This window comes from Chondrus crispus, genomic scaffold, assembly GCF_000350225.1.
Source record: "Chondrus crispus Stackhouse genomic scaffold, scaffold_1, whole genome shotgun sequence".
NCBI classification, from domain to species: Eukaryota; Rhodophyta; class Florideophyceae; order Gigartinales; family Gigartinaceae; genus Chondrus; species Chondrus crispus.
Window position 1 is genome coordinate 667,729 of NW_005178809.1, and position 19,684 is coordinate 687,412.

Here is a 19,684-nt window from a genome sequence, read left to right on the forward strand (position 1 = left end):
GGTCTACGTCGAACTGTGCATACACCCCTCTCCGTTGGGGGTGTTTATGCTACAGTGGTCTCCCGACCTAGAAGACCCTGGAGTCCGATCTCCGAGAAGACTTCCGCTTCCCTCCGCGAACCGATCGCGTCGAGATGAGCCAAGAGTTTGAGCCCTCGATCCGCTCCGAAGCGGCGGATCTGAGTCCGGCCGCTGTGCAGTCCCCATCCGCCCCGTCGGGCGACGGCGACGCAGGTCCTCGTGACCGCGAACCGTCGCTCGGTTCCTCCGAGGAAAGAGCGGCGGCGATGTTCGAACGCATAGCCGAATACATCGAGGAAGTCCGTACTTCCCTTCGGATCGATGTATCGGACCATGTATACACTCGATGCATGGCCGAACTCCGCTCCCTGCGTGAAGGGAGGTTCGATAGAGTGACGCAGTCCTTAGAGAATCTCCGAGCACTGATCGACGATTTACACTCGCGGATCGTGCTCGTCGAAGACTCCCGTTTCGCCTCGCCCGGACCGTCCGGGCAAGGTCGTCCTGAGAGGCCGACCTCGGTGAGACGACCCGAGGACCGAACCTCTCCGTCCGCAGAGCAATTGGGTGCGTTCGCGCACCTCTCTGCTGAGCTCGACGCCACTCGTCGGCGTGCTCATGACATGGAACGTACCATGGCCGAAAGGCTACCCGGTGCCCCCTCGAGAGGGCCCGGTGGTACCGTACCTCCGAGCGCCGCCGCCCCCGAGGGTTGGCGTCCGACTGGTGCCGCTACCAGCCGGACTGCAGAAGGAAGCCGTCCTCCGATAGACGCGAACTTCGCGTCTGAGACCCAAGCCTTGCCCCCCATCGCCGGAAGTAGGCGGCAAGTGGACCGCGTATCGTACGCGGACGAAAAGGACCGTGGAGGAGCCGCCCGCGGATCCGGAGAACCGATGTTCTCCGTCGATCCCCGCTGGGGCGGCTACCCGCCGGCGAGTTACGCCGAGCATCCAGGTCCGGTAGACGTCCGTACGCTACCGGTTACCTCCTTCGGCACGCTGGGTCCCGCTGAACCCGGGCTCGAGCCGGTACATACGATGATCCAAGAGTTCAGCGCCGTTGCTGACTATCGTATGTACCGCTTGGACAACACCTCGAGGCTCGTTACCTCGGGTGACGCGGGACGGATCGCGAAGTACGTCCAACGCTGTCGTGGGATCCGTCCCACGATGCGCAGCTTCGACGGTACCGACCCGATCCAGCTGCTGCCGTTTTTGAAGGATATCCGAATCACCTTCAACTCGCAACACCTGACCGAAGGTGTTGCGGTACGAGTCCTCGCGCACTTCCTCGAACGCGACGCGGAGCGCCTGTATACGAGTTATACGATGCGTGGCCTCCGCGCCGGCCAGCTCCATGACGACGTGAGCTGGCCGGGACTCGTGAATCAATTCTTAAAACGCTACCTCACGGACGACGTGTTAGGTGAAGCGTACGACGCTGTCGCTACGGCGCGACAGCAATCGCATGAGACGGAAAGCACGTTTGCTGACCGACTCGAGACTGCTGCGTTCCGATGCACGGCAGTCTTCTCCGAACAGTCCCTCGCGCACTACTTCGTGCGGGGACTTGCACCGGCAACCCGTGCCGCAGTATCCGAAACTGTGCAAAGGCTGCCAGGCAGTCAGAAGACCGATCTTCCGACCATCCGCCGTATCGCCACGGCGGAAGGTACAACGTACCGCGCTCGGCGCGGTTTACCTCTGCCGGATTCGAAACCGGTAGGGAAGGCTGGCAGGACTACGAAGTCCGCCGCGACAAGTTCGCCCGCCTCGACCCTCCATATCGGGGAGAATGAGTGGCAGGCCGACCCTGTCCTCATTACGCAAGGAGCAGGGCCCGTGGGGGCACGAACCCCCTCACCAATGTCGACCGGAACGACATCGAGTTACGCGACCGCCTTCGCGGCCACTCCAAGAGTGGCAAGGGGTACGGACCCCCGGGTCGCAGAGCTCGACATATCGAGCCGAGATGCAGGAGGCGAAGCGCCTCGCGTGCCCCTCCTCACCGATGAGGAGGCGCGGCATGCGGCGACCTTCGCCTCAACGGACGGCAGCGTGTACGTATGCTGGCTATGCCGTACGTACGGGCATGCCATGTACGCGTGCCCGTTCCTGTCGCCGGAACAACGAATGTTCACGGCGTACAGGAACTACCGCTACCAGATGGAGACGCGCCCCGGCGCGCGCAATCTCCTCCGGCAAGCGGTGGGCGAGGGCCGTCCTCCGCGTCAAGGTTTCCCGAACCGAACGGGTGGGGGCGCACGCTTCGCCCCCCGTGGAGGCGGGTACCGTCGTAACGAAGTCGATCGTCGGGATCGACCCGCCTATCGCCAGGCGGACACAAGGTACCCCCGACAAGGAGAAAGAGGGAACCGAGACCGTTCTCGGTTACCCCAACAGGTACAAAATGCGATAATGTACCTGCAAGACTGGGTAGAGGATCCGTACCCTCTACCCACGGAGGGTCACGAAGGAGAGCCGACTCGCTTCGTCCCCCATATCCTGCAACGACCGGACGCCGCAGGTCAAGGCCCGGAAGTACCGGAGTACTTCGCCAAGGCCGCCGAGCCGCAGTGGGGGAATCGTGCCGACCCACGCGACCGGCTACCGGAAGAGGACCTGGCCGTCGATAGCCAGGAGGTTAGCTCCGATAGCACGGGTAGTTCGAAAAAAGGGTAAAGACGGTTACGTACACGCGGTCGCGTGAGCCGTCTTTTCCCCACGAACTAGACCCGACCCCGCGTGCTCGCCAAGGACACGGGGGGTATTGTCCGATAATACATCCCCCGCTACCGGGGGCGAGCACGGGAGCTCCGGTAATGCCGACACAGGAGGGAGCGCACGTCGAGGCCTCCGAAGGCCCGACGTTAGGAGAACAAGACACCGGGACAGCCGACGTCCCGGTGAGGCGTAACGATGGCGACGGGGGCAACGACGACCGAAAAGATTCGGTCGACCCCCTGACTCCCGCGAGCCCAAGGTCGCCGGAGAAAGGTCCGTGTCGTACGGACTCGAGTAATCCGAGGGGCGTCACTGATCCGCGGACGCCCCAAGGAAGGGGGAGAAGGAAACGCAAGCGGGGCCAGCACCGAAATCGAGGGCCCCGGCGGAACGACGTCACCGATAAGGTCGCCCCGAAGGTTGTCGACGGCGTCATTTGCCTTATGACGTCGAAGATCTACAACGTCCTCGGCTCGATAGCCACAGAGGGAAATGCATTTAAACCCCGCACGATCGCCGTTGATACGTGCTCGGGGTATAATCTGGTGAGGAAGGCCGACCTTCCCCCCGATTGGACCCGTTACGTCGTGCACGACGCACCTCTGCCACGATTGGCAGGCGCGAATAGCAACCCCCTCAAGCTTTCGGCCGTCGTCCGCCTGGCGGTGCGGTTGAGGAACACGGTGTTACGAATTCCGTTCGTAGTTGCGGACCAGCTCGCCGTGCCGGTCCTTCTCGGCACGGCCTTCATCGATACGCACGTGCGATGTATCGACATCGAAGCTCAACGAATGGAGCTACGCCAAGGCGGTTCCGTCGCCATCGTCGACGGAAAGGGGGAGTCGACTACCCCTACCAGGCGACACGGGCGACACACGGGTCGGCCAGACGTACGCGAGGAGGCCCCGCAAGCGATCCGAATCGCCCGCTGGGTTACCATCCCCGCGATGTCACAAGCCCGCGTGCGTGTGACAACCGCGGGGAGGGGCCTCGTGTTCCTGGAACCCAAGCCCTCACTCCAACACCGACATGGAGTGAGGCTGACGAATGGCGTCGCGGAGGTCCTACCGAATCAGACCTTCGACGTCATCGTCGCGAATTTCTCACGACGAGAAAGAAGGCTTCCGAAGCGCACCGTCGTGGGATACGCGAAGCGCAACCCCCTCGCGATCCTCACTCCCGAACGTAAGGTCGCCGAGGGGATCGCGCACGCGCTACACCTGACCGACGTGACCGATCAAGTCGGTGGGGTAGGGGTTGGCCGATCCAACTCCGACGATGAGACCACCGCCGGGGGCAGGGGGGTCGACCCGGTCGAACGGTCACCTTTGGGCCAACCGACGGCGAGGGGTACTGTACTCCCGCAGCAAAAGGATCCCGAAAATCCACCGATGGATTGGGAAAAAGAGATCGACCTGTCATACATCGATGATGACAAGCTCCGTGGCCACGTGATCGAGATGCTCCGTAAGCACTCGAGTCTGTGGAGCGGTGCGCTTGGAACGATCCAAGCCACGGAGCACCGCATCCCCCTCGAACCGGGAAAGAAACCGATTCGTTCTATGCCCTATCGGAAGGGCCCGGCCATGCGCGAAATGGTTGCGAAGGAGGTCAACAAGATGTTGAACGCAGGGGTTATCGAACCCGCGAGCACCGAGTGGGCGTCCCCGGTGGTGCTCGTACCGAAGAAAGAAGGCTCTCTTCGGTTCTGCGTAGACTACCGGCGTCTCAACGCGAAGACCGCAGCGGATTCGTATCCGCTGCCACGGATGGACGACTGCATCGACTCGTTAGGAGATGCAGCCGTCTTCACCACGTTGGACTGCAATTCCGGTTATTGGCAGATCCCGGTCGCTCCGGAAGACCGGGATAAGACCACGTTTACGACGCACATGGGCACGTTTCGCCACTTGCGCATGCCGTTTGGACTCAAAGGGGCACCGGCCACCTTCCAACGTGCGCTCGACATAATACTCTCCGGAGTCCGCTGGCAAATATGCCTCGTCTATCTCGACGACGTGATCGTGTTCTCCCGTACGCACGGAGAACACGCGAGGCATCTCGATACCGTCTTGAGCTTACTGCGGAGTTCCGGTATCTCCCTTAAGCTCAATAAGTGCAGCTTCTTCCGACCGAAGGTGCACTACCTGGGGCACGTCATCTCCCCAGGCAAATTGAGCGTGGCCGATACGGCGGCCGACGCTTTCAAGACGTTCACGTTCCCGAGGACGTTGACGCAAGTGCGCTCGTTCCTCGGGGCGTGTAACGTATACCGCCGATTCGTTAAGGGGTTCGCTAAGATTGCGCGTCCTCTGACCGACATGACGCGCAAGGATTCGGATCCCGATTTCTATAACCCCACGGAGCTGCAACTTCAGGCGTTCGAGAACCTTAAGAAGTGCATGATCGCTCCGCCGATCCTCGCGTTGCCCCGGCACGGTCGTCCGTACATGATAGACACCGACGCGAGTGCCTACCAACTCGGCTGCACCTTACTTCAGGAGCACGAAGAGCCGAACGACTGGCGCCCCGTGGGATATTGGTCGTACTCACTGTCCGATAGTGAGCGCACCTACAGCGCTACCGAACGCGAGTGCTTCGCCGTAGTGTGGGCCGTCCGCACACTACGGCCGTACGTGGAAGGCACGAAGTTCACCGTACGGACGGACCATGACGCCCTCCGATGGCTCATGTCCCTCACCGAGAGTTCCGGAAGACTCACCCGGTGGCGGCTACGTCTGGCTGAATACGATTTCACCATTCAGTACCGCCCCGGACGCGTGCATCAGGTGCCCGATGCCCTGTCACGACTCGTGTCGCCGAAAGTCGCCGATGACCCTCGCCCCACCGTCGAGGTGGATGACGACATCCCCACTTTCGACGGGGGCACGACAGTTCGAGACGTATCGAACGAGCTCGCGGACCACGCTTGTACCGCGAGCTGTGATCATCAGGCCGTCCATGTCTTCGTAACGACACGGAATCAAGCCGAAGCCCGAACAAGGTCGCGCGCACGGACGCGCGACGAACCGCGAGGTGACGACGAAGCCCCCGCTCTCCAAGGACCCAATTCGTTTTGGGAGGAGAACGACGAGTTCGACGCCGCCGACATCCAGCGCGCCGAAGACCCCGAGGCTGGCGCGCTCGACTCCCCGGTCGCCCCACCGCAGGACGACCTTCCGGCCCCTCTTACGATAGAGGAGATAGCCGAGGAGCAACGCGTGGATGACTTCTGCCAAACCGTTTTGGCACGACAGTCAGAGTCCCGGGACTCCGCGTTCTTCGAGGACCACCAAGGGGTGCTCAAGCGGAGACACCCCTTCGACCCTGATATCGTACAGGTGGTGGTACCTCGGACGCTCCGCGCCAGGCTCCTTCGCCTGTGCCACAACCCGGCCATCGCGGGGCACCCGGGCCAGAACCGTATGTACTACGCACTTCGACGCGAGTACTACTGGCCCCACCTGGCTGCAGACGTAGCAGCCACGGTGCGAGGGTGTCGAACCTGCGCGATGAACCGGGTGAAGCTGAGGAAACATCTCAACCGATTGAGATTGTTTCCAGCTACGAGGCCCCTCGAGAGCCTCGCGATCGACATCTTGGGGCCGCTCCCCAAGACGAAGACAGGAAAACGGTTCCTGCTCGTGATTACGGACCGCTTCAGTAAGCTAACGCAAGTCGTTGCGCTCCGCACGATAACAGCGCACACGGTCGCAGTTGCGTTCTGCGACTCGTGGGTGTTCAAGTATGGCGTCCCTCGCACGTTGCTTTCGGACAACGGCCCTCAGTTTAATGCCAAGTTCTTCCACAGCACGTGCCGCGTTCTGGGGATAGCGAATTTGTACACTTCGGCGTACCATCCCCAGACGAACGGGCAAGTCGAGCGATATAACCGAACAATCGCCTCGATGCTGCGGAACTACGTGGGTGAACACCAGGACGACTGGGATGTGTACGTGGGGCCGCTTACGTATGCGTACAACTCCCACGTACATCGCACCACGCGCACCACGCCGTTTGAGCTCGTGCTCAGCAGGCCACCGCCGGAGTTCTCTCTCCGACGGGCGGACGGCGACGCGCCCCCTTCCGATAGGCGGAACCAACGTGCCGAGTTCCTCAAGACCTTGGATTCGACTATCCAGAAGGCCTACGGGAGCCTGCGTCGCACGCAGGCTCGCTACAAGCGCGACTTCGATAAGCGCATACGACGTATTAATTCCCGGCTCCGTCCCGGAGAATACGTATATCTCAACCCCCCCGATGGGGCTAAGACATCGAACAAGCTCGCCTCGCCCGCTGTCGGACCCTACCGCGTGCTCGCCAATGACCGCCGAACCATCACGATCGATCGTGATGGGGTCACCGAGCGAGTCTCCGCCGACCGCTGCGTGTACGCGCCGTCTCCGATAGACGCGCCACGAGCAAGTACGACGACCCCGGGAGACCTCGCAGATAAGGTCACCGCGGGGACGCAGTATGCCGTCGAACGGCTACTGAGACATCGAGTCATGGAAGATGGAACTACGGAGTTCCTCATCAAGTGGGCGGATTACGACGCGCCCACTTGGACTGCGCGGACTCACGTCCCGGAGGAGTTGGTGTCTCGTTACGCCCAACGCCTCCGGAGACGTACCGGCAGAGACCTCACCCAAACCGTGAACGCGGACGTTCACGCTTAAGGGGGGGCCCTCAACCGCTCCTTCGCGGATTAACCCCAGCCTGCACGAACAGACTAAAACGGGAAGCGAAGGAGGTCGGCGGACCCTATCGGAGGGTCACAGCCGAGGACGCGTTCAAGTCAAGTCGTCTTGACTTCTCGGACGTCAAGGACGCGAGACATAAGAACAGGACAGTACGAACTGCCTGAAAAAATGTTGGGCCCTCGTAATGACCGACATTACGAGGACCGCGAAACCCGGTTCGGATCGGAAAAGTCGGACGACACCCCCGAACAGGATTGCCGGACGACCCGTTAAGTCCAGCAACCACGGCGAGGAGGGGCGCCCGACGAACAAGGAGATCAACAGTGGGATCACGAGGGCCCTCGGTGGGAAGAGTAAGCGACCAAGAATGCCCATCGCTTTGGTCTCGGTATAACCGAGAAGGGGGAGGCTCACGTCGAGCTTTCAATCAGCATCCGCGTCGGAGAGCCCGGCAGAAGACCGGATCATGACCCTCCCGGTGTGGATCGTGCGCGAGAAAGCGCGCAAAACGCGTCGGCAGATGCGCAGACGAGCGAGGCTGCATTCCCCACAGCAGTCGCCAGGATAGTTAATGAAGGAGGGGTAAGCGAAAGCAACTCAGCCTGAGGGGCACCAGTATATGCGCACAGACGCGAGACACCCCAAAACCGCCGCCGACACATGCCCCATAATACGGAAAATTACGGGGGATGAGAACGTGGCACGTGAGCGAGTGCGCGCCATGCTCCAACACTGGTTGCGTCATCACCAAATCACCCCGCCACCACCCCCAGAATATATCGAAAAAATTAACGGGGCAATTACACCTGCACGCGCATGGCGTATGGAGATACTGTACGCTGGGCGACAAGCAAGAGCAAACCAGGACGGCGCTGCCCGAGGGTACAACGAATGCCCGCGTGAGGGTACACACGTCACACGCCCCCCCGATCGTAAAGGGAGGCGGGCGTGTGACGGAATCGTATGCCCGCATCGAGCGGATGCCTCGAAATCCCGACCCACGGCACGCCGCCCGAGCGGCATTCTCCCTCTATCCGCCTACGCGCGCGGCCACGGACGAAGGGAAGGCGAACGTGAGCCACTTGCACGCTTACGCGCCCCCGCCGCCCAAGACGAAGGGCTCCGAAGGGCGCGATATCACGACAGCCTCCGCTACTGACCACTCCATTCGCGGCATCATGGGGACGCACTCCGAATGCGAAGCACACAACGCGATCGCGTATTTGAGAACGCAACACGCGGTCGCCACGCACGCGAGCCAAACGCGACGCCTACCCCCCCTTTTTTTCCCCTTTCAACGGTACTAAATCTGACATCCTGTTCTGTGCGCGCCGCAGGGACCAAGAGAAGATCGTTCGCTACCGCCGACCATGGTCGCCGCGAGAAATTCTGCACACCGCGCGCCCGCGTACGAGACGACCAGGAGGGGCGGGAGCACCGCCCGAGCAAGCCCCCCCGGGAGACAAGTCGAAGATTGATGAAACGCACAACCCACAGCCCAAACGTCGAGGACGTCATAGGGGCTTCGACTGTCGAGGAGAAAGTCGCATTGCACCATGCGTTGGATGCCTCGGGAGGCTCCACCAGCGGTATGCCGGCGGCATAAATTGAGATCTGTGGAAGCCCTCGTCGCAACAGCGTTCGGCGATCGACCCAATTGCGTCATCGATACAAGAGCAAGGACTCCCGCGCACAAGTACCGCCCCCGTCAGCCGCGAAAAAACCGATGTGACCGTTCCCCCTCCGTAGCCACTAGTCGCTGTACCCACAGGGCCACGCACTCAACCTCTACGAGAGCACAAAGCGCCCTGTAAGGACGCACGGAGAAGGGAGCATCAGGGAACTACTGCCGGCTCGAACGACGACGTTCGAGTCGCCCCGCTCGGGCACTGGAGGGAACGTCGGGAGTAATTATGATAGTAAGGAAGGAACGCAGGCAGAGATTCACGGCCTGCACAGCTGCCCCAGGGACGACCCCGCCCCGGCGCATGTCGCTCTCGGCACGCGAAGAATAGAACCGGGCCGGCGCCCCCACAGCGAAGGGAGCTCATTCGATGCCTCCCCGCGGTCGGGGCGTGACCACGATCTCAGCCCGGGCCATACCTTTGAAGGGACGAAGGGAGACGCATTCGACAATGCCGTGCCCCATGGACCTCTCGGGATGTGGTGGCGCCAACGCCCATTCCCGGCTCGTGCCCTAGCCGAGAAGGGTGCACGAGCCGGTCGGCGACCCGGAACGCGAGCGTTCCCGGAGACATGGTACCGTAAGATGAATGTCTCACGGCCGGGGGAGGACGAGACGCATTTCGACAGAAGGGGACGAGCATGCACACCCCCGCCTCCACGCGCAAGAAGGGATGAGAGGTAGACAACGGGGACGCCTCTCCGTTCGCGACGCGCTGCAGGGAAGACTTGGCACCCCGGAGAACCGGCGGCGTCGCGTTCAAGAGCGTAACAGAAGAAGGGGGAAGGGGTCAACACGTGTACGCGTGTGCCCCTGGGATGAAGCGCAACACGCGAAATATACCGAGGCCGCACCGCAGCTTATGTTGAAAATTTCGCAAGAAAACATTTTCGCGGGAAACATTTTTGGGCAATTTTTTTGGGCAATTTAATCGAGAGCATAGGGCAGTCGCTGGAGCGTGCGCGGACAAAAACGCCTCCGTGTCCGTCCGTCCGCGTCACGTGCGGTAACTACAGTACGACGCGTGCGGCGCGCGTCTGTGAAACCATCATGTCTCTAAACTGCGCAAGTACGGTTTGGATTTTGTAACGAGATGCATCCGCCCGCGCTGCCCCACTGCGCGCTCGTGCCGCTGCGCTCCTACATCACGCGCGGCCCCTTTTCGAGCGTCCTCAGCTCGCTCTGCCTGCCGCCGACTACGCGTGGGCTATTCCATTACTTCCCGTCCCCCCCCCCGAAACTATTTTCGCGAAGCGCAACGAGCTGTTTGGCATCGACGCCGATACCTACCTCGCTGACCCATCAGACGGACCACGCAACCGAACACCGAGGAGGACATCCTCCTCGAGGACGTCATCAGATGCAGCGACGCTCCGACGCACCCAACGTCGCACAATTGCGCGCCTTTGGCCCCTACACGACGCGCTGCCACACCACAAACGCGCAATTCCCCTGATCGACACCGTTGACCGTCAACCGCCGGAGGGCGACTGCGTCGTCACCACAATCCCCTACGTCTCGCCCAATCTCCCGTCACCGTGCTGGCGGCGGCCCAGAGCCGATCCGCTGCCAACAAGAGAGAGGAGAGGTCACTGGAAAGGACAGTGATTGCCGCACGGGTGGTTTGGGGAAACGAAACGCCGACGAGACGAACGTTGTCGAAGACCGCGACGCGTGACGCAGCGTCGAACCCCCTTAGCAGCGGAACCCGTGACAAGACGGAGAAGGGCCAGAAAACTGAACCGTCGAGACCGTACATAATACTGTGCGAGGATTCGGGAATCGCGCCGACGGCAAAACGGCTATCGTGGAGAAGGGAGCTCCGTCCGACGCGTAACCCACCTGCGAAAACAAAACGAGCGGGTCGCCATCGCCGCGGATGGGGGAAGAGTGTATGGCAATACGAGGATGCTGGGACTGTCATAAAATAACGCACGGACGAGGCGACGGGCATTGCGAGGAATGCGGTGGGAAAACGTGCGGTATCCGGGGCACCCCGACAATCGCGTACGAGTTCGGGACGAGTACATGGAACGGATCAGTGACGCCTTCTCGCAACGGAAAGCGGGACGCACGACTGCACGGGCACGGCTGTCGGATCGGCAAGGCAGGGGGGAGTGAACAAAGAAGGACATAACTGGTCAGGCAACGGAGCCCCTTCTCACGCCACCCTGGACGAAGATAGAAAGCGAGGATCAGAGGGGAAGGAGACGGAAGGAATACGAGAAGTCTTCACGGACTAGAGACAGGACGGAGGCGCGGACGGAAGCACCAAGACAGTCCCTCTCAATGTGGCTCGATGGCAACGAGAGGAGCTGGGGTGGACGTTGGCGAAGTGGATTGGCTACGGTGTCAAGGAAACAGGGGAAGCACGTCGGGAAGGAAAATCACCAGAGAAAGGGAGGAGAGATCAGCACGCGCGCGAAGGAGCACGGGGCGAGACGCCGAGAATACCCCCCAGAGAGCGGAGTCGTGGTAAGGAGCGGACGGGACCGTATGGAGGACGCGGTTAGACATGGCTCACGCTCTACAAGCACCCGTGGACGCGGACGTCCCCGCTTAAGGGGGGGGCCGTGTAGTATAACCCCCCCCTGGGGCTTTATTTTAGATTAGATCAACTCAGAATCGGATCGGTTACCGTAGGGCTCGATGCTCTACAGTACCACCACGTGTAACCCCAAGTACAGGGGGGCACGTGTACACGTGTACGCGCAGAACGAAGAGCGCGCACACACGTGTACTGTCAGCCCCGATGGCTGACAGTATTACAGTGTCGACCGACCGCTACAGTACGTCGCTACAGTACATCAGTACTGTACTATTATGATAGGTTATTATGTACATTAAATATGGAGCGGACCGGCGGCGGTGGAGGAGGGCAAGCACGGACTTGTCACCCACCGACCGTCAAGGTCCGACTTCCCGCTTTTTCTAAGGTAGCGCTCGCTAACTACCTTAGAGCGGCACCGAGCGCGGGTTGAGGACGCGCGCGGTACGCCCACGAGTCGGCTCCGCCTCCGCCCGTCGGTACTGGATCGTTACCCAGTACCGCGCCGGGGCGTCGAGGCGTCGAACCGCTCGCGCGTACCGGCGTCCTCCCCGTTCCCGCTCTACCACGCTACCCGGGCCCGCTGCCCGGTGCCGTTAGCAGGTGTCCCGCTTCACCCCCGTCTTCCCGTTGGGACGTGGTCTACGTCGAACTGTGCATAAACCCCTCTCCGTTGGGGGTGTTTATGCTACAACAACTAATAGGCAACCTATATGGGGGCCGATCCGCCGGCCACCGTTACACCGCCGGCCTTCAGAAACACCTCATCACGCAAGGCTATCAGCAATGCGACAGCGATCCATGTCTATTCACCAAAACACACACAAAGGGCACACTGCTGTTCGCTGTAAGCATGGACGACTTCCTCGTCACCGCTTCAAACCAAGCACTCATCGATGAACTACTCACCGCCCTCAAGCAAAAGTACAAAATCAAAAATCTCGGATTCCCTCATTCGTACCTCGGATGGCAAATAACACGCGACGCACAAGGAAGCATCCACATCTCGCAAGAACAGACCATAAGCACGATACTTGCAAAACACAACATGTCGGAATGCAATCCAAAAACAACCCCCGCGCCGCAAAAGCCAAACAAGAACGTAGAGAACCAAACGGCGCCCCTATCCCCCACGGTTGCCACCCACTACCGCTCCATTCTAGGAGACCTCCGGTATGTCGTCGACAGCACTCGCTACGACGCATACCACACTACCAACCAGCTGACGCGACACAGCAAGCAACCGAGCAAAGCAAATTGGCACGCGCTCAAATGGCTCCTCCGGTATCTCAAGGGCACCAAGAGCAAGGCCATCTCGTATCACGCTCGAGCCCCGATATGCCTGCGCACATACAGTGACGCAGACTATGCAAATGCCAAAAGCGGCAAGTCGCTCACAGGCATAATACACACTATCGGCCACTCCCCGATAGCCTGGACATCGGCGCCAGAAGACGTCGTAGCCCTATCAACCTGCGAGGCTGAATACATAGCAGCCTCGCTCGCCGCCCAGCAGACGCTATGGCTTCGTCGGCTGCTTCTGGACATGAAGCACCCACAACAGCACCCCACGACAGTATTCATCGACAACCAATCGACCATACAAGTCGCGGAAAATTCCGCCCCCACGCGCAGAAGGAAGTTCATCGATGTCAGGCACCACCACCTTCAACATCACATCCAGGGCGCCGCTATCATCGCGCAACACATCCCATCCGCGGGCAACCCAGCAGACCTATTCACAAAAGCGCTCGGACCCATCCGCTTTCAAGAAATCTGCAAAATCATCCAACCACATGAACCCCGCAGCCCCGACCCGAAAGCGCACCCCGGCACAACATTCACGCGCGCCCCTTAGCGTCCCCCGGGACTGACGGACCGCAACTCTCTTCATCAGACGCTGACAGAGTCGCGATCAGGAGAATAGGTCCTGCGCGGTCATCCGCTCCGAGACGTCTGACCCTGGCCCCGTCTCATTTTTGCCCCTGGTGTTGCGTCCATGACTCAGCTCGCCTGGTATGCCGTGTTGTAGCGCATTTTTATTCGTTTAAACATCATTGGTGCGCCACTGCCAACAGTGGACGAAGCATGATGGAATCGCTACGGGAAATACCTGTCACTGTAGGTCCAGTTATGCTTGTGACCACGTCTTTCCAAAACTTGCACGGACGTTTATAGTTTCGCCTAAAATTTCCGCAAACGTTTTGGCAATGGTTTGCCGATTCTTTTCGGTTTTGTGGAAAAGTGGCTCAGTTGGAAGATATCATTACAGCTAATCGAGCTGTTTACAAATTGCTTACGTATGTTTCTGAGTTTCGCAGAAAAAGTTGCTCAAACTTTCGGCAGCACTTTGGGAACCTTTGAAACTTCAGAAACATTCAGCAACCTTTTCAAAGATGCCGGATCGCATTACAGCTCCGATCGAGAATGGATGGAAATATTCCATCATTAGAACACATCCGGAAATATGAGGCTCCCACATTAATATGTGGATATTTCTCAAAGACCTAGGAGTTACCAATAGTATTTGGTAGTTACTGTGTGCACAAAACAATTCCGCAAATACGTGGGGTATTCCAGGAATATCCCATATGCTAATAATGAAAGCGAATTTATTAAAGCGATGATGCTTTGCGTATAACAGCATGCTAACACACTATTTACTCAGTAGTTTGATTTGCGCGGAACTTCATATCAACACGTCTACGCCTTTTCTCACGATAGTTCGCCTGTACGCGTCTGCGTTTTTCGATTTGAGTTGTACCAATCTTGTACCAACGATTGGTAATCTTATGGTACAGACGTCCGTCATCTGCCCTAAGGGGATTCCACCGAATATGCCAGTTAGTCAGCCCCATGCACAACATGAATATAGAATCATATATTTTCTCTGACCATTTCCATTTTGACCCACAACGTTCCAAATGCCCGACATCCTCCCAAAATAATTTTCCACCAGTACACGGTCGCTTGAAATATGTCGATTCTCTGCAACTTGTGCTGGTGACAGAACACCGTTACGCGGCTTCTTAGTCGGATGGATAGCACGACAGAACTCCTTAGAACCTTGATAGCCCTTGTCTAATAAAATCCCCCATGTATGTGGAAATTCGTCTTCCATTGGACCATCATCCTCCAGCTCCAATTCATCAGCACACTTTTTCAATTGCTCCTTGTGAAACTGTCGCATGTCCTGAAAAATGCGAAAATCAGATACAAAACCAGGCTCGTGGGCACTACAGCCAATTGCCATCCCATTTGGCAAAACGGATGCCTCAATTTTGTATCCATACAAGCCATGTTTCTTGCTAAAGTACAGCTTACTCTCGCTCAAGTTCCCGCTTGGGCGATTTGATGGCTGGAATGTCACGTCGGTGGCATAGCGGGCCATCGGATAGTTGCGAAACAAAGCGTTGGTATCGACCATCTTTTTCATACTCCATTTTCTGGCTTGATGGGAAACGTAATGCTCGTATATTGGTCCGGATATTATTGCGACAAACTTTAGAATGATGCGTTCAAATGTTGCCGCCTTCATATCGAACATCTTTCCCATGAAATCCCACTGCGATCCATGCTTTAAGACGGCTAGTGTCATGAACAGCACATCCTTGGCGGTCTTGTCACATTTCCGTCCTCGTCCGACATTATATTCGGACATTATGTGACCCTTAAACGCCTCCCAAACCCCTTCAAATTGCATTGGGGAGATGTTAGTCATCTCCCTGATACCTTCTGCCCCGCCCTGATCATAAAAAGTGTCCATGATGGGACACTCGGAACCATTTTCTTCGTCAGTGTCCTCTTGGAGCGGTTGAGACAGCTGTACCTCGAGTTCATTCTCTCTCTCTACCGCTGCATCTGCGAGTAGAGAGAGGGCAGTAGCTGCGTTAGTTGAAGTAAAGGGAGACATGGGGAAGGGCTTTTGATGCGGTGGGGTGTGTACTTTGAAGAAGACCTCTGTTCTTCCGAAGTTACTGTATCGTTTTGGAAAAGAGCGGGAGACTTCCTAAAAGACCGCGCAATTTGGATATTACGGAAAGCGCACAATTTGACTTCGTAATCTCAATTCACATTGCTTGCAATCCAAAATATTTATAATTTGATAAATGGTTGAGTATGTTGGCAATGACAATGCCTATACCGTATCTGCGCAGGTGCGTACAGTATACAGTTCGTAAATGCGCATGCCCATTCTATTTGCACAAGTGGCCTATTGAGGCCTTGCTTGCAGGATCCAACAAGGTCCACCACCGGGACCAATGGGAGTGCCGTTTGAGGCGAATATCAGAAAAATCAATTGTCAACCAGGATTTTACGGAGCCATGAGCCCTGGTAGTTGGGACCAAAGTTGTATGGCTCTGGGTCACAGGCTCTGGTGCCAGGGCCATTATTGGGACGTATTCTCCTGAATGCGACTCTGACAGGTGCGCGCGTGACCGACCGCAAGGACAGACTGTCAGCATTACAGTCTGTCATCAGCGGTACTTAGACCCACGAGACGGCGACGACGAGTAAAGACACCCCCATGAGGATTACGATTCATCACTGTCTTTCGGCAAAACTATAGCATAAGCACGTCGGCCTCGGCGTGAAAGAATATGAGGACATGTCACCTTAGAGGAGTTCAGTACTTGGATGAACAAGCCACGTCAAACCCTATTACTCGGCAACCGTCCTTCAAGGCCCCTCACCGAAGTCATCGGGCCTGCTCACCTGCTTCAAGTCGTATGAAGGTTGAGGGAGCGAGGGGATAGGCATCGTTGCGGCGAAAGGGGGGGGGGGGGGGGGGGGGGGGGCAGAGATAAGACGGAATATGAATGGAGGAGACGGCGCGGTGGCGTTAGAGGAGGGCCGAGTGGTTGCGATTCGAGGGCGGTGGCGGACTTCAACACTTGCGGACTGGAGGGCTTTCAAGGACTGGAAGACTCGACGACTTCAAGACCTGCTGGGATCTGCATGTACAATTCTAATGTAGACAAACCATGTACAGTACTGAAAACGGCGAATTGCAGCGAGCTTTTGACACAAGAAAATCAAAAGATACTGGCGACTCCTACTCACAGCTTATTCTTAATCATCAAGGCATCATATCTAACAGACTTCCCAATCGTGTACACCTCGAGATCATAGACACGCATCTCCCTCCTCGTGGTCATAAGCTCCAACCTCTTCATCGTCAACCCCCTGACCCACAGCCACTTAACTGGCACGACGATTCTCTCCATGACACCTGCGTAGACGCCGTCCTCCTCCCTCTCCATGTCAACAAGTCGCGCCCCACGGTCCTTCAACAGCTTCTCGATGGCTCGCACGCCCAGCCCGGAGAAGACGAACGAGTCCGCGCGGTCCGCGTCCTCATTAGGCACCATGAGCAGGTTGTACAACCTGCGGGGGTGAAAGCCCGGGAAGAAGCTATCCAAGTCCACGACCTTAGTTTTCGTCTCCATCAAAATGCTTTCAATCCCGTTTGCCGGCACATTGGTGTAGTAGTACCAGACCTTCGCGGCCGGGCCCACGTTGGCGACTGCGACGGCGGTGTATACGGGGTCTGGAATGATTTTGGGCGGGAAGATGGTCTCCCAATCGATGGCGCGGGCGTCGTCGCGGCGCGTGAGCTCGGTCAGCTCCTCGAAAGTGACCGACTCGTACCAGAACCACGGCATGGAGTTGGGCGGACGGTTGTCGACAAACACGGCCGCGTAGCGCCGCGGCGTCACGGACAGTACCTCGACGTCGACCGGGCGCAGGCCATTGGTTTTCGCAAAGGCGATCAGCGCCGACGATGAGCCGGTGGAGAGCTTCCAGCGCTGCGCCGTCACGTTGAAGCGGTCCGCCGCCGCAAGACGCACGCACAGAAGCAGCAGCGGGAGGAGGATGCGGGACGTCATGGTGGGCTGCGAGGGTGTCCGGGGCGGGCGGGAAAGACGGATGCCAGCGGAGGGCGGGAAAGAAGGCTGCCAGCGAAGGGGATTTATAAAGGATCAACGACTCCCCCGGCTGAGAGATGACAAGGTGTCAGCCCTGTTTGGCGAGCGGTGCCAATGGCTGCCGTCGCATAACCCCCCTTCAAGAAAGTCTCGCGGCAATTCAAGGCAGACACTGTCTACGCTGAGGGATGCGCGTTTCCAGTCTCGCCCACCTCCTGCCCTTACAAGTAATTTACCTTGACATCTCCCTCAACCCGAGTCTGCGCCGCCCTCGCCCACTCGCTTTGCGCCGCGCCCACTCGCTCCGCAAGTGGAAGCCCGCGCCCACTGTCAGCCGCCCCGTCTCCACGCGCACCGCCACCGGACATCCCCCCGCGGCTAGATATTTGCGCCCCACGCCCCCCCCCCCCCCGCCCCTCCCCGTCCTGCGCGCGCCACCCGTCTCGCGCAAGTGGCCGTTACAGTACGCCGTACACGCGTGTCTCGCCGGCGCGGACGCGTCGCTTTAGCGTCTCGCGGCCGCACGTGCGCGGATGCGGATGTGTCCCCGCCTCCCGCGTGCTGGGGCGCCGGGAGAGACGCAGCGGGGTTATCGGCGGGTGTGCAACTAGCTGGGCTTGGCCCTGCTGCGGCGCTCAGAATACGTCGTGATTGGGTCTGGGAGAGTAACGGACTTGCTGAGGCGCGCGGATTCTTGGATCGGTGGGGAATGGGCTCGATCCGTGGCCAGTGCAGTTGGACAGCGTGTCCTAACAACGACTCACTTGCCCGTTCTGATGAACACACGGACAGCTATTTGCGAACATCTCGTCTGCGTACTGGTTGTGCAGGGTGTTGACAGTATGCTTACCCTTCCGCGAAAGCTCTATTTCTTTGCCTTCGTGTCGAATGCTACACGTAGTGGAATACACCTTGCAGGTCCTCAGTGCTTCCCGATGTCAAACCCAGCAATCGGCCTGGTGAAAGCTGTAACAAGCCTCTGAAGAACCACCACCACTCTTTGCTGCAAACTCTGCGTGGAAGGACGGCACGTGTAGTGTCCAGGCGACAAGTTTTCTCTGAGGGCCGGTCTTAACAGAGCACGTACTTGCATTTGCAGAGTACATAACGGAAGACTATCACCAGCCTCCGTGACCATCTCTCCCTGAAGGCACACCGCATCCAACTCACAGCCGCCGCTCTGTTTTTGGTTAAGTCTGTCAAACTGTACTCGTTTAAACTTTCTTTTCTACCTCACACGCTCAGTCCTTCATACGCCACCTCGCAACAATAGAATCTCTTGCCCTGTGTACGTAAATATCAAATCTCTATCTCAGAGTAATTCGCAACTTTTGCTACTATCTCTCACCAACACTCGCAGATGATCCCACAACGGAATTGCTCGCAAAAAGCACTCGAAATGATATTGTTTGCTTTGGTTTTTGGTTAGGTAGATAGATTGTCTACACTACTCCCTTCGTGATGAAATCCTGTGAACAGGGGCTCCAACCGTAAAGGAACACCTATCCTCACGTTGTGTACACCGGTAAAGCTGCCACGGGAAATAGCGAGTGACCGTCGAACACTTGGCGTCAACCGAGCGTCGCCGTCTCGCTCTGCGTGCAGCCGCTTCGGCTACTTAGGGTCAGTTGCTGGCGCGCCGCTCGCCTCTCCGCCTTCCCCCGCCTTCCCCCACCTTCCAACCGTAAAGGAACATCTAAATTTATCAGTGTAGATACAGTTCTGACGCTGCCCACACTTCACGGTGCCAACCTTTGTTTACTGGTATCTGTCCGATAATGCGGTATCATAACATAAAAATCGACGAAATTTATTTCTTTTCAAGTTTGATGTCCACAGTTTCTATTTTTCTTTAGTAGGTTGGCTCGTTTAAAAAACTTTTCTAAAGTTACTTCGTAGTACCGAATAGAAAGCACTCAACGCAATATTTTCATGCTTCTGGTACAAAATTTGCTTAAAGAAAAGTGCGCTCTATAAGCCGATTTTTCTTTTGAACAGCTGTAAAGCTGCGTCAACGAGTTCGTTTTCGCCAGAATTGACAAGCAAGGATTTCTCTGTGGTGATGGCGTTCT

The 19,684-nt window shown here is 58.0% G+C and overlaps 1 protein-coding gene; it reads right to left on the bottom strand.

Annotated features, from left to right (window-relative positions):
• Positions 1 to 16,638: 16,638 nt before the first annotated feature.
• Positions 16,639 to 17,573, bottom strand: CHC_T00001406001 (hypothetical protein). XM_005711787.1 is given in 2 exon segments: positions 16,639 to 16,742; positions 16,743 to 17,573. 1 exon segment carries the CDS (start codon positions 17,571 to 17,573, stop codon positions 16,743 to 16,745), a length of 831 nt encoding a protein of 276 aa, XP_005711844.1. The 3' UTR covers positions 16,639 to 16,742.
• Positions 17,574 to 19,684: the final 2,111 nt, after the last annotated feature.